At 34.9% G+C, this 15449-nt stretch overlaps 1 protein-coding gene across 1 annotated transcript in view; it reads right to left on the bottom strand.

The window, feature by feature from the left end:
* Positions 1-15449, bottom strand: part of SNTG1 (syntrophin gamma 1) — a gene marked incomplete at both ends in the record, with an annotated part of 173959 nt that overhangs the window by 14675 nt on the left and 143835 nt on the right. The window contains 2 exons of the mRNA XM_082284419.1: positions 6989-7081; positions 12154-12306. Of these exons, the coding sequence (XP_082140545.1) occupies positions 6989-7081; positions 12154-12306 (246 nt within the window). The remainder of the gene's footprint in view (positions 1-6988; positions 7082-12153; positions 12307-15449) is intronic.

Genomic DNA, 15449 nt, shown 5'->3' with positions numbered 1-15449 from the left:
TAGGGTGGATATTAGAAAAAGGCTCTTGACCCAAAGGGTGACTGAGCACTGGAACAGGCTCCCCAGGGGAGTAATCACAGCACCAAGCCTGACAGAGTTCAAGTTGTACAACGCTCTCAGGCACATGGTGTGATTCTTGGGGCTGTACCGTACAGGACCAGGAGTTGTACTTCGATGATTCTTATGTGTTCCTTCCAACTCAGGATATTCTATGATTTTATGAAATACATGTTTTATCTACATACATGATCTACGGAAATCAGAAGCACAATGTCATTCCATTGACATGAATCATACAGGTTTTACTGTGTAATAGCAAAAGAAGTTTGGCCTTCAGTAGGATGCTTAAAAAAACCCCTGAGTCTGTCAGTGTTTTATAATAATTAGACAGCTACATCCCAGACCACCTCTAAATGGTGGAGTAAACAAAGAAACCATCTTTATTAAGGAAGGGATGTCAGAGGTCACTTTTCAAGTTTTAGTTTCATCAAATCCCTTTGTTGTCTTTTCCATCACACCTTCAGATGTCTATAGCTGTACTTTTTCAACACTACCTTTCTTTTTTCTGACTGATTGGATTATTCTTCCTTTTAGATTCTTAAGGCAATTTTTTCATATGTGATATATATTGCAGAATTATGCTAAACTCCAATGGGAACTTTTCAAGCTAATGCTGTTTGTTGTCTGACTAAAATAGATGATACTCCTACAAGTCAAACTAAATCAAGAGCAGAAGCCCTGTTCCTAAGAATAAAAGTAATTGAGTCTTCAGGCACCTGGGATACACCTTAATTTGTCTGGTTGTCTCATAGCTAATTGAGAAAGATTTTGTTCTTGCCAGGTGACACTTTGTCCATAGTTATAGCAGCAGTAGGGAACTGAGTAGGATTAAGATCTTGTTCATGCTCAGTTGTACTGTGTTACTGATCTCTGGAGACTGTCTTACTACAAAAGAATTATGGTCCAAGGCAATTTCCTTTGTCAACTGCTGCAGCTTTATAACCGTAAAGGGAAAGATGGGAGGACACAGAGGATAAAGAACAAAAATGAGACAAAGGAAAAAAGCATGAAAGTCAGCCCTTATAAACTAACTGTTCTTGTCCATTACTGAAATTACATAGAATGTTAAAAGACTACAGTGTATTTTCTTGGTACTGATGGATGACCTACCAAAATTTGTTTCTACCCACAGAACATAAAACTGTATGAAGCATGCTTGATGGCTTATATTAAAGTTATAGTAGCTATTTGTTCAGCATTTCAACTTCTAAGCATGGAATAAATATTTTTTTGCAAGAGTTATATCATTAAATCTCCATCTTGCAGTGAGCCTGGTTTCTTCCTGCCTTTCCTATTACTGAAATTTGAATATCAAGAAGGTTTTTATATGCTGTTTTATCTCAATATACTGTATATGTATTAGTTGCATGAAGAGACAGACAAGGTATGTATCCCTAGAAAACATGGGAGTTTATTCATAAAGAAATTAAGAGAAATACTGCTCTGTGTGATTCAGCAGTCTTTTGGTATGGAAATAAAATTAAAGATATTTGCAATGCTATTTATTGTTCATGGTGTATTCTCTGTTTTGGGGAAATACTCAGGGTTTCTGCAAGAGAACAGAGGACAGGTACACTGAGCTTTGTTCATAGGCACCTTGTGGGCCGTTATGGAGCCTTTTCTTACTTTGTTCTAACACCATCATATAATTCAGCAGCACCTTAATTTATTTTCAATCCTACAAGGGATGATTTTTTTCTCTTCCGGCAAATATATTTTTTTGATGCTGCTTTAATGAGCAGTAAATGTGATGGAGTACAGACACAGCACTTTGTTCAGGTAGGTATATGGCAATGTATATTCCCACCAACACATACATATATTATTAGTAGAATTTATGATGTAAATAAGCACGTTATAGAAAAAAAATTAATGAATATGTCAGTAAAACAGAAATACATATATAATATACATATTTCCATGTATATACACCCATATACTTGAAGCGTAGTCCATTTTTTTTATGGAAGCATATTAAGAATCAGTTATTGAATGGCAATGGTTTATAGTAGTAGTTTTATACATTGGATCACTTTCAGAATAGTAGTTATATTAACTTCTGTACATGTCTTGTTATTCTGTTTAATCTATCAGTCTCCATACTTAATTCTTAAGGTGGCTATAGTGGCTGCAAAACCTTATTTATAAATGCTCATCATAATATCCATGTATGTCTATACCTAACACAAATTGCCCATAAAAGAGTTACACTTGTTCATTAAAATATTTATGTCTGTATACTAGCTAATGTTAGAAAAATTTAGGACATGAATGCTGGGATGTAGTTGTGCAGGACTGAGAAAAATGTTTTCCCCAGTAAACACTGATACACAATACAGCAAAAATGACCTAGGATAAAATTTGGTATATAACTTCTAAGAACTGCCACAGAACTTTTTGCATCTTTTTAGAATTTTCATGTTTTAAAACCAAATAAACAAAACATTTAGCATATGGAACATCACTGGTGAAAAATTATGTCTGGAGTAGACGCTGTATACTAAGACACCTTGTAGTGCAAGGAGTAACTAAGCAGAATCTGGAAAATGTGATTAAGGCAGAAAAGAAAATAAAATATCTAAATGGTATTCACAAAGATTTGTTAAATTCACTTTTTGTAGAATACTAGCAAGGAAGAAAGAGGGAAGTTCAGTAAGGGGGCTATTTGACATCCTGTATTTCAAATAAAGAAATTGTGTTATTCATTATTCAAATAATGAAATTGTGTTAAAGCTGGTGGACATTTTTTGGAAGAAGCTCCCACTGGAAGAGATGCTTGGGGAAAACTCCCTATTGATCAGAATTACATTTCTGTGTATGCCAACACAGAAGGCAGGTGGCTTTTTGACTCCAGGTTTATAACCACCACAAATGAAGGACTACATCACAAAAATAATCATAATCAAAGATTGCTAGTGTTGTCTTGGGCTGTGTGTCACAGTTTGCTTTCAATCCATACATTGCTAATAAAAGATGGCATCTTGCACTGGAGCTTTGGCTCTGAAAAGTGCTGCAGAAGAACAAGGGTGCAAATATATTTGTCACTACTTTTTAAGGTGCAAGGAGAAAAATTACCTTGTGTCCAAAATTCTATTTGGTAGTTTACAAACTACTGAGCTGAATTGAGAACTAATTTTCTGAAATGTTTGAACAATCCAATTTAACCAGACAGTCTTAAAAACTGTTCATTCTCCTTTCAGGAAACTACAATGGCTTGTTATAAAGCATCATACCAAAATAGTCTAAATGACAAACTATTGTTGACTCTATGAGCTATCAGTCAGAAAATGAATAAGAAAAAGCAGAGAATATGCAGCAGAAACAGCTATGATTTATGCCAGTGCTGTTATAATCACATCACAGCACAGATTTTTTCTGAATAACTAAATTTAATACTTTGTGTACTCATATACATCATAGGTCTGTGCAGACACAGAAACAATGTTTTTATCTAATTATGATGTGTTTGACTTGAAATACATTTAGCACAGATGACAGTTTTTAACCACTAATTTCAATTTACATAGTTAAGTATTATTTAGGGATTAAATGACAGCAAACAAGGAAACAAGCCTACACAGGGTTCTAAGGCTTTTGTCTGGAAATCATACACATAATGAGAAGCACTACCCCTTACAAACTTTTTCATGAACATTGGGGGTCTGGAATTTAGAACATTTATGAAATTTTGACTGCAACTTGTCAGGCATGTTGGACAAAATCTATTAACTTACTTGAAATGTGAGACAAAGAAACAATTTAAATATTGTTGCACTGCTAAAATAACTGGAACATTTGAATAAATGTTAAAATCATGAGTTAAAAAACTTGGCTTTCTTCATTTCAGTTCATTAGTAACTGTGCACTTATAAAGACAATTCACAGTCAATTTATTAGGAATTAAGAAAGAAAACTTAAAATACCATGAGCACAGTATTAAGTATAATATTGACATTGTCTGAAGATTTACTGAAGATACCATTGCAACAAAATATAAGACAGAACTTCCCAGAAACTACTTTATTTCCAAAACTACTTTGTTTTTGAAGACCTCTGTGTTCTGGGAAACATTAAAATGTTGTAAAAAAATAAGAATAAAAAACCCATTCAGTGATATTCAGTAGATCTGTCCTCCAAGTACTTGTCCAAGACCCCCCGTGAATTCATTAAAATATCTTGGATCTGCAGGGTTATTCTCTGTGTTATTCTGAGAGAAGTACTGAATGATGAACAGTTCAATCTGACACTGAACTCTGAAGGCTATGGAATATGGCTTTAAGTTAATCTTTACCCAAAAAGGAGTGGTTGAATTTGATAGGAGCAGTGGCAAATTAACAGAAGAGAACATGTACAGGAGGAGGACCACTAAGATGATCAGAGGGTTGGAGCACCTCTTCCATGAAGGCAGGCTGAAAGAGTTGGGGCTCCAGCCTGGAAAAGAGAAGGCTCCAGGGAGACCTTATTGCTGCTTTTCAAAACTTAAAGGATGCTTGTACAAATATGGCGAAAGAGTTTCCACCAAGGCCTACAGCGACAGGACAAAGGGAGAATGTTTTTAAAGCAGAAGAAGGGAGAGTTCAGATTGGACATGAGGTTATATAATGAGGGTGGTGAGACAGTGGAACAGGTTGCCCCAAGAAGCTGTGGATACCCCATCACTGGAAGTGACAAGATAATTGTTTGTACTGGTTTTTCAAATACAAATTGTAAAAAAATCCTAAAACTTATAAAGAATTATAAGTAAGTATTATTTTCATGAATGGTATGACATTTAAAATAATGTTTTTGTCTTTAATACTGAGTATGTTAATTCATGGGACAATTGATAGGACTTTTGTACAGTCTTAATTCACAAATGTACATGTAAATATTAATAAGAAATGGATTACTTGATTTAAATCTTTTTCATGTTTTCCTTGTCCTGCAAATTGGTTTCCATTTTTAATTGCTTTCTCAGATAATTTTTGGAAAACAGATTTTGATTTCCTGCTTCATATGAACATCATTAGGAAGAGAAATAACACTTTTAGCTTAAGAGACAATACAGGTCTACTTTATATTTCAGTATATATGAGATTAGCAATATTGTTGAAGAACATTGCCAGCATAGACACAACTTACACTTGTCATGATCATAAAAAAAATATCTGAATAAATTTTTGGCTAATCTTCATCTTTCCACAAAATGATGAAGAGTAGGTAATGCTTTTTGTATTTAGGCACCCACTAAAACTTGGTTGACACACTTAGATTTCAGACATTTCACCCTATGGCTTGTTTGACAATTTTAACTGTAGCAGTCACTTGGCAACAGATTATGTTGCTTTCTATTGTATTGTTTCTTTTCTTTTCTAATGCAATTGCCATCCTTATCTCACACTGCCTAATGCCTAATTACCTAACAAAACAATGTCTTTTTTTTTATTTGTGGTGTAATGCTTTATTCTAACATACAATACAGTACATATAATACAAGGAGTAATGGGTTCGAACTGAAAGGGTATATTTAGCTTAGATATACAAATGAAATTCTTTACTCTGAGGGTGGTGAGGCACCAGAACAGGTTGCCCAGAGAAGCTGTGATGCCTCATCCTTGGCAGAGTCCAAGGCCAGGTTGGGTGGGGCTTTGAGCAACCTGATCTAGTGGGAGGTGTCCCTGTCCATGGCAGAGGGGTTGGAACTGGATGATCTTTAAGGTCTCTTCCAAGCCAAACCATTCTATGATTCTATAATTACATACATATGTATTATATAATGTATATATTTAAAATATTATTGGAGGGTGGGGGGGGGAAAACTGCTTTTTTTTTTTTTTTTACTGAGCTACTGCATCTTAATTCTGATTTTTTGTGTAATACCTTCTAAACTGATAGCTGCATTTCATTGATGAATTATACAAGACCATTTGCTTAACAAAAAGAAACAAGGTTACATAAGTACTTGAATTTAAAATCCATCACTTTGTGCAAAAAAACAGTGGAACGGAGGAGCGGGAAGAATAAAAGGGTTTGGATTAGTTGAATAATGAGGTGGGAAGGATTGCCTTAAAATAGAGCAGAGGAACAAATTGTGGAGTCAAAAGGACATCTTCAACAATTGGTGGTGACAATGTTGCAGCATCTCAAAGGAAAATAGGTATTGAGGAGAAGTGGAACTCAGAAGAAAGATTTCACCATTTCATTCACAAGAAAGATTCTACCATTAGCAGCAGTGTCTAGTAGTAGCAGTAAAGCTTCTGACATTTTAGGACTTGCCAGCAATTAGTGCAAATGTCAACACATGACATACTCAGGGTCTCAATGATTTTACTGAGACTTGGCCACGCAATAATATAATATGGAAATTGAGCCCATACTATTCACTTGATAAAGCAAACTCTTTCATCAGTTGTACTGAGTTGTTTTAAGGCTGACAGGAAAAGCTGATGGGTGAGACATATAGGCTATGGTTGATTTATCTTTTTACAGACACCTGAACACAAATAGCTAAAATATTGTGGAATTGCTGTAATAGCACACACTCATTTCCACAAAACAATAGAAGAGAATGGAAGATTATTTTCAAAGTTCACAGATGAGATTGAAACCAAGAAAATTATCTTTTCTCGAAACCAAGGAAGCACCAGCAAAAAAACCATCAAACTGAATCAGTATGGGCTTTCATGTGAAATTCAAGAATAAAGATCTGATGTTTGTTTCAGATTGATATCAGTACTGGCTTTTCAATAACAAGCACATCACAGAATACTACTTCTCACATAATTAGAAATCAGTCCTGAATTTAGACTACAGCATGAGAGATTTGGCAAGAGATGATCTGTTTCTATAACAAAGAGAAGGATATCTAAAAGATGTACTACTTATCTCAAAATATTAGAAATAATAAGGAATAATAGTAATGTGATGAAAAAAAGTCTCAGAACTTTACCTTTGTGGCAGCATCAAAACAGACAAAGCCCATGCTAAAATCGATGGTAAGTCCCATAAGGTGACTCTCTAAAACACAGGCATATGTCTTGCACTGTAAAAGAAAAATCAGAGAAGACACAAGACATTTCTTAATATTTTTTCTAGGACCTCTATTTCTGAGTCTTTATTCTAATGTTTATGTATCTCAAAATTATTATCAGAACTAAGTCGTTTCTGTGTATATATGTCCATTTATTGCCAGTGTATTTCAAATCAAAGGATTTTAATGAGTGATGAAGTTGTCTAAGTACTATGAAAACAGGCTTTGCTTCCATTAGGGAAGAAATGAAAGAGGGTCGGAATTGCCTCAGTGGCTTACTAATAACATTTTCTAAAAGGGAAGTTTTATTATTTTCAAACCCCCTTATTTGGTTTTCATACCCAGTAACAACTTCTAAGATAAATATGTTCCTTTTATCTTTTCAAGAAAAAGAATATGCATATGTAAAGTATCTCTGTATGCTGTTCCTTGTGGTTTTCTCTTGTCCTAAATCTCAGGGAAAAAGCTAATATTTCATACCATTTAGCAACTGATGCAATTATCTGAAATATGTTCTTTTGCTTCAGCTAGTGGACCAATATATCTCAAAGGTTTCTATGAGAAACCTTGGAATTCTGAAAGACTCTCTCATTCTATAATTTTTAAATATATGCATCTATTTATTCCCATAACATCACACACTGTGAGACATTTATCAGTGTAATTTTCAGGATCAAAACTACTGCTGTGCTTGAAGGCTGACTACAGGTACAAAATGACAGACTTGTCTTTTTCATCTATAATGTGTCAGAAAATCAAAATATAAATTGTAAACATGGGAACAATGTGGGTTACTAAATTGTCAGTATTACAAAAGAACCTATGATTATCTTTGGCATTTTGATTATCAAGGATAAATCACATGCCTTCACTCATATATTCTTTGGGAGGGCTCTTGGATTCTAGGTGGTCCTCCTCAGAACACAAGAAGCTGGAAGGTGCATTAACAGCTTCTAAATAGAAAATGCTATGAAGGAAAATTGAAAAATTCATACTTAGTGTTTATATTAATGAAAAAAAGTGGCTTTTTCTTTTTCTTCTTTGATCAGCTACACCATAAAACTGCTATGAATATGTAAAATTTGATTGTAAAACAGTGTTGAAAAAGAAGAGGATATTGCCTTTGGTACTATCTCATTAGTAGAAGAAAAAGTGCAGATTAATATAGTTCACAGTTACAATTAATTAAGTCAAATATACAAACATTTTCAAGTTTTGCATGCAAAGTAAAAAATGTACAGTTATGTGGAATTATCTTGCAAACATCTTACAAGATGCAAATTCCATTTTTACTTCCAAACGTTCAAGATCTGGAACAGACTCAGAGCCTTTACTGGAAATTAAATTTGGCAAAGAAAATGTGTATCAGATTTAAAACACATATTGTCATGTAAAGTTATCTAACCTCCCACCCCAACACCAGAGGCCAACCTACAGCGTGCACTACAGCACCATGCTGAGCTGGCACAGCTCCCTCTGTTTAAGCCCAGCACTGTGCCTGTCTAAATAGCCTCACTGGGAACTTAAGATTTGTGAAAAACAGGCCATAGCAGCCTTGGTTCAAGGCTGCACTGCAAAAGCGACCTGCTTCCCAGACTGAAGGATATTTCCACAAAAGGCAGTGCACAATTTGTGGAGAAATATCCTCTAGTTCAGCTCGGTGTAGTTATTTGCAGGAAGAAACTGCGCACCACTAGCAGCAGCTGATTCTTGAGTCATTCTTTACTTATAGAAAAGACCATTCTACACCCTCAGACTATGATGTTCAAAACAATTTAGAGAAGAAAAAACATGAGAATAAAAGATCTCCAGACACTGAGAATTTAGTTTCTTTGGGGAAGAATGTCCCTTGGTTTTTGCAGGTGTTGTACACACTTGCATATGATTCTGGTGACAGGTCAGAGTAGGCATGTGAACCTTCAGACACTAGTAAACTCTTGTAAGACTTTTCTCATCTTTATTTTCTTTAAGCTGCCTTTTAATTCAGATATTTGGAGAAAAGAGAAAGGCAAAAATTGTTATCAAGATACATTTAAAATTTCTTACACATTTAACATTTTAAAATTTTAAAAGTGACCATGAATAATATATACTGTGGATGTTTGGCTTTGGTTGCTGACTTCTCATAAGAGCTCATGAAAACCTCATCAGAACTGAAGCATCCCCTTCCCAAAAGAAGCAGAACACACTTCAGAAGTCATTTGCTGTTCTTCCACAGAATATGGAATGTTAACTTTGGTTTATTAATAATTCAATGGGTCAGGCAGAGGCTGAAGGAGACAACTCGAAGTTGTTCCTTAAATACTATTCCCTCAACACACACAGTTTAAATTATGGAAAGAACAATACATCGTGAACTTCATCTAAGCCATCTCTGAAGCTGAAATAAAGTGTAATATAAATCTAAGACTTAGTTCAGACTTTCAGATTCAACTTCAATGGAAACATGTGTTAAAGTACTGCAATATAAACCAGCTTAAATAATAATCCTTACATTAGAAAGCAAACAACTATAATACAAGCAAGGACAGCAAGAAAAAAATTCATGATGGAAGAGGTGAAAACTTTAGCCTAAAGTAACAAGAACACAAAAGGAATGTGATAGTCATATATATAATTGCACATCATTATGCAAGCTATAGTAGTCTCAGATTCTTCATGCAAAAATGTTGTGACACAGTAAGGAAAAAGGATTTTCATATCAACTAATATTTCTTAATAGGTGATTATGAAAATGGATTATCATCACTTACTACACTACAAAACTAATTTAAGAGTGACTGTAACACACCAAAATGACTCCACTGTATTATTGTACCATGTTATTGCTAAGTTATTATCAACTTGACTATGCCTCCTCTAATACATTTCTTTTCTAAGAAAAAGCAACTGTCTATTTTTTGTTTTAGATATACCTCTGGCAGAAGCTATGAATTAGGCTGAAACAGAATTCCTTATATATTTACAGTGAGGCATTTAAAAAATACTTAAATTTGTTATATATTCTTTGGAGTTAGATCAGAATTGGCCCCTCATTAAACTCTTCTGGAGGTTATAGTCATTGAGTAATAGTTACTATTTGTATGATTATGTACTAGTACACAACACAGTTGAAGAATTTTAAATGGCAGTTTTAAACTGCAGTTATATTTTCAAAATTATATGATTTTATTGTAAGAGAAACCTACTGGATTAGCATTCACTTTAAATATGAATATTCATATCAATACAATTTTTGGCATAAACCAGAATTTTAGTAAAAATGTACAGTTGATACCTTAATTTTGAACCTGTCACCATTTTTTTTTCTCAGAGAGAAATGAAATAACTTGTTGGAGATAAATTATACCACCAGGTTTTATCTGCATCTGCAAGTTGGTAGATGAAAGCAGTAATGGATTGCTGAGAGAAAAATGAGGATGCCAAACACAGTTATATTAAAAATATTCTAAACTTTTTTTCCAAATCAAGATATAGAAAATAAAAAAAGGTGTAATAATAAGTGTGAGTTCCACAATAATATTCTATCACGAGAAGCTTGTTTGTCCACTTTCACAGATCTGCTGTAATCAATCAATCAATCAATCAGGAAATCATTGCTTTGAGTTCTTAATTGCTACTTTGAATATCAGGAGAGAGAAAATTAAGTGAAAAGATTAAGATTAATCTGAGGTTAAGGTTATTAAGGAAATTATTTTCGAGAAGCATGAGGGCAATTTGAATAAATGTAATTCTAAAACCCAAAAGAAAAATCTAAACTAGGAATGCTATAGTATGAATCAATCTCAAAGTAGAAAAAATATGAGGTAGCTTCTAGGATAAAATTTATTCAAGAAAAATGCCATATATTCTTTTACTGATGGCACAGCAGTGCTTCTATAAAGTATGTTGCAGTTAATTATATAAGAAAGACAAAACCATTCAAATATTTAGTGGCAGAGGACATATATTGTTGCAATTTTTACACAGAAAAACTAGTCTTAGATTTTTCAGGATGTAATTACAGTGTAAAAGGTAAGAATAGTTTCTATAAAAGGTAACAGAGTACATGAACTTACAAGAGAAAAGCTGAACCTCCTCTGACTTCTCCTAAACAAAGATGCTATGCATTAAAACTGACAGCAGTGTAGTTTTTGCAAACTGGATCATCATTAGTATATACCAGTTCAATCCATCTGCATGTGGTGGCTCACAGGTCAGAAAAGGGGTAATATACTACTAACTAACAATTTGTCTGAATAAAAACATGTCAGTGCTTTCATTCCCAAGAGAAAATGTGTGAGACAATACTTGCACAGGCTAATATGCTAATATGGCTTGGGTAAGTGTGTAAAACTCCTGGCAACACCAATGAAAACTGTTCTAACCACATGAATATATCACAATTAGAAAATCAATATTACAATCAGGATTAGGTGAATTATAGTTGTGGTGGTTGGCTTTTTTCTCCTTTTTTAAGTCAAAAAAGTCATGACATTTTGGTCATGTGAGAAAAACAAAGCTATCTTTAAACATTCTGATATATAATTTCTCTATAAAAAGTCACTATAATCTGTAGCAGAATGTTATCCATCTCTGCTCATCTGACCATCGAGTAAATATAAGGAACAAGAAATGTGTGAAGAAAGAATAATGCAGCTGAGGTACAATTTTGTTCTTGCTTGTATCCAGTAAGTACTTCACTCAGTGTACTCTCATTCCCTGTATTACAAGGACAACTTAATTCCTGAAAGGTTCTCTTGTGATATTTAATAACAAACAAGGTAGCATGTGAGCCAGTAAGAGTATCTAAACAGCTGGATTTTGTCCTTGACCTACAGATTGTTTTTCCTTGTCTGTCCATGAACTTCAGTTAACAAATACGTATCACATCGTCATAATAACTCAAAGATTGTATTTCAGGTGATCTCTTCTGAGCATTAGATTGCAAGCTGTTTGGGTAGACCAAAAGCAATTACTTACATAAAACAATAATAACTTGAGAGCTGCAGAAGGTCATAAAATTTTTTTAATTGCATCAGTATTTCATATGGGCCTAATTTGGTAATGAACCAAAAGACGATCACCAAGGCAGTTGTTCTCACCTGTATCCGTTCAACTTCTAAAAAAGTTGCTGTTTGGAAGGCTTTTTCCCATAGTGTTAGGTCGGACTCTAGTTCCACAGAAAAGTAAAGATCTTCTCCAGACTCAGACTGGACACTGAAGCAATGTTTCCGACGGTCCAGTAGATCACTGTCCTGATGAAAACCTGAAGTTATATAATCTGGCATACATCAATTAATATTTTTAATTGCAAACATTTATGCCTCAAACCCAGCATTTTTAAATGGCATTTTAAATGACAGTAGTAACTACCAAGAGCTGAGGAACTGAAAATTAGAGGCTTGGTCTAAACACTGATATTTCAATGAATTTTAAGCAGGATGCCTATATTCAGAATGGTATGGGACAGCATATCTCTGGCATTACCTTTAAATATTTTAACAAATCACTTCTCAAAAATGTTATCAGCTATACACTTTTAGATTAGATAAATTCTATGAAAGTTTTCCACTTGCTATTCACATGAGGAACACAAATATCAGCTATTTGACTCACACACTCTACTCTGGAAGGCTGGTCAAAGGAAGGCATTTATTTTAAGAAGTATGAAAAGTCCATATGTTCTATTTTCTTTATAGAGGCTAGGGAAAACAAGTTCATATTTCTGGAAGCTTACAAAATCCAACATAAAATTTGTCCTTAAATTGACACTGCCAGGAGAGACTATAGTGGCTGCCCATGGTTAGGATTCTGGCTTTGGTCCTGGAGGAGAAAATTACTTTTGGCTTTATTTTCAACATAACACCACACAATAGATACGAGGTTACAAATATTTAATAATTAATGATTGCTGCATTTGTAATTGGTACTAAACCAGAGAATAAGCAAGCTAATCAGGAAATCCATTCATTAAAAAGATTTCATTTTTTAAAAAAAAATTATTTATTTAATACAGGATGCTTTAGGCTAAAATTCTGGCACATAACTTGTTCTTGTGAAAAATAGGTTTGCAGAAACAGGTTTAATTAATTTAGTCCCTGCTACATCAAAGAAGCTGCCGCAAGTCACAAGCTCACCAGCTGTCCTTGCCAATACATCTGGAAATTTGGGTATAAGTAGCCTGCATGAAATTTCCACAAAGCTACCCCATAACAAAGGGCAGAGTTAAGTTCAGTAAAGGAGACTCACGGGACAGTATTGCCTTCTGGTTATACACAACTTGAACAGAACAAGGGGAGCACAATCAGCTGAAGCAAGCTGGAAGAGCAGCTTACATTGCTCAAGTCAGTTCTCCCCGGGGCAGAGAACCAGGAACTTAAGCTGATTGAGAACAAAATATATAAAACAGGAACCTGTCTGAAGCTATCACTGTCAGGTATTCAAGTAGGTAATGGGAGACCAAGCAGTACTTTCCCCTTTCCATTAATTCAGTAGAAATGTGACAGACTTGTTCAAGAAAGCCAGTACAGGATGCATTCATGAATGCTTCTGGTTCAAGCCTGCTTTACAATTTCTAGAAGAATTGGCTATGGAGGCAACATACCCTCTCTTTGCAATCACCATGACAAAAACAAGTTGCTAGGATGTTAAAATGACCAGTCAGTGTGGAAAAATCTCCTTCCTTACTTCCAACAAATCCTAAGCTTCGTAGCTCTACTGTGTTAAGTCATGTATGAAAAAAATCAGCATGAATGTTTGATCTTAAAAGACAGCATTTCAAAAGAAAATATATTTTTCCAGATTTTTCTTCTAAATAGTCACAGGGCTGTGTAGTTGAACCACTTAGGTGTAGCTCAATAATAGTCTATGTCCTATCAGAAACACTGTCTCTTTTTTCAGTATCTCTTTTTTCTCCTTTTTTTTTCCTTTCCATTCAGGCCTTTCTTCCAAAACTGAAGTGTCAATTCTGTTCACAGTATGTCCTGACCAGCATTCAAAATAGATGTTATAATATCCAGGTTGTTGTTAAGGACATTTATGCTCCATTGCACACACAGCCTGAAAGCACACAGAGCAGCAGCACTGTGACAAATGTTTAACCTTGTGGATATGTGTAGCAACATAAAGCACAGTGTTGTAGAATGGCTTGGGTTGGAAGGGACCTTAAAGATCTTCCAGCTTCAACCTTTTATGGTTGTGAAACCTTTCACTTGACCAGGTTACCCAGAGCCCCATCCAGTCCAGCCTTGAACACTTCCAGGGATGGGACATCCATAACTTCTCTGTTCCAGTGCCTCACTACCCCCACAATAAGGAATTTCTTCCTAACATCTAGTCTAAACCTACTCTCTTTCAGTTTGAAGCCATTCTGCCTTGTTTTGTCACTACATGCACTCGAAAAACGTCCCTCTCCATCTCTCTTATAGGATCCCCTTAGGTACCGAAAGGCTGCAATAAGTTCACCCTGAAGCCTTCTCTTTTCCAGGCTGAACAGTCTCAATTCTGGATGAATAAAAGCACTGGAAAACCCTCACTCCTCCAGGGAAGAAAAGCTACTTCTTTTAGTATAACAACACTTCTTGTCTAACAGATCTTAAACGGGGTCTTGAAATCCCTGTGCTTCCAGAGCTAAACCGGATTGAATGGGCCTCTTGGCCCATAACCCAAAGGACCCATTCAGCATGGAGTGTGGCAAGACTCATGTGTAAGGTACATGTATTTCCTGGGGAAGGTTTCAGTCCTTCATAGCTACAACCTCAGAAGAAACTAAAAATATTTTGAACTCATCTTTACCTATTCTTGACAAAGTTAGTAGAGAATAAGTAATTATTAGTAATGCAGGTTCTTAAAGTTTTTCTGAAACATGACTATGGCTCTATGTGGGATCACAGGAATCACTGTCATTAAAGTAACTGAAGTAATAAGCCCTGTTTTCAAATGGGAGGGAGCTTAGTGCATGGCTCAGTTCCAGAATACATATCTCTATTTAGCTGGGCACAGCTAAGGTTTGATGCTTTTAAATTACACTCTTAGACTCTTCCAGTCTTACAGGCTTTTTTTGTCTCCTATTGAGAAGAATATGCTGTCAAGGAAAAAGGGAAGAGTTATTGCATAGACTGTGAAAAACAAAATGTTGTAAGTTGTACTGAGATTGGTCTCTGTTAAAAAGAGCTTGAAAAATGCAAAAATCTCTGGAGGCTTTGAAGTGACTAAATAAAAACCTGTTTATTTTACTATCGACATTGCTAGTAATAATTGTACTAGATTTTACTAAGCATTACATCAAACCTAGGTGATGAAAAAAGAAGAGTTAAATGGGATCTACAATAATTATCCAGGTTTTTGCTACTTATGTATGAAAATGAGAGCATGCTTTGATTTAGGAAAGACCTAATCA

The sequence above is a fragment of the Coloeus monedula genome (genome assembly GCF_965178545.1).
Source record: "Coloeus monedula genome assembly, chromosome: 1".
In the NCBI taxonomy this organism is placed as follows: Eukaryota; Metazoa; Chordata; class Aves; order Passeriformes; family Corvidae; genus Coloeus; species Coloeus monedula.
Note: the sequence above shows the minus strand (reverse complement) of the source record. Positions and strands in the feature narration are given on the sequence as shown.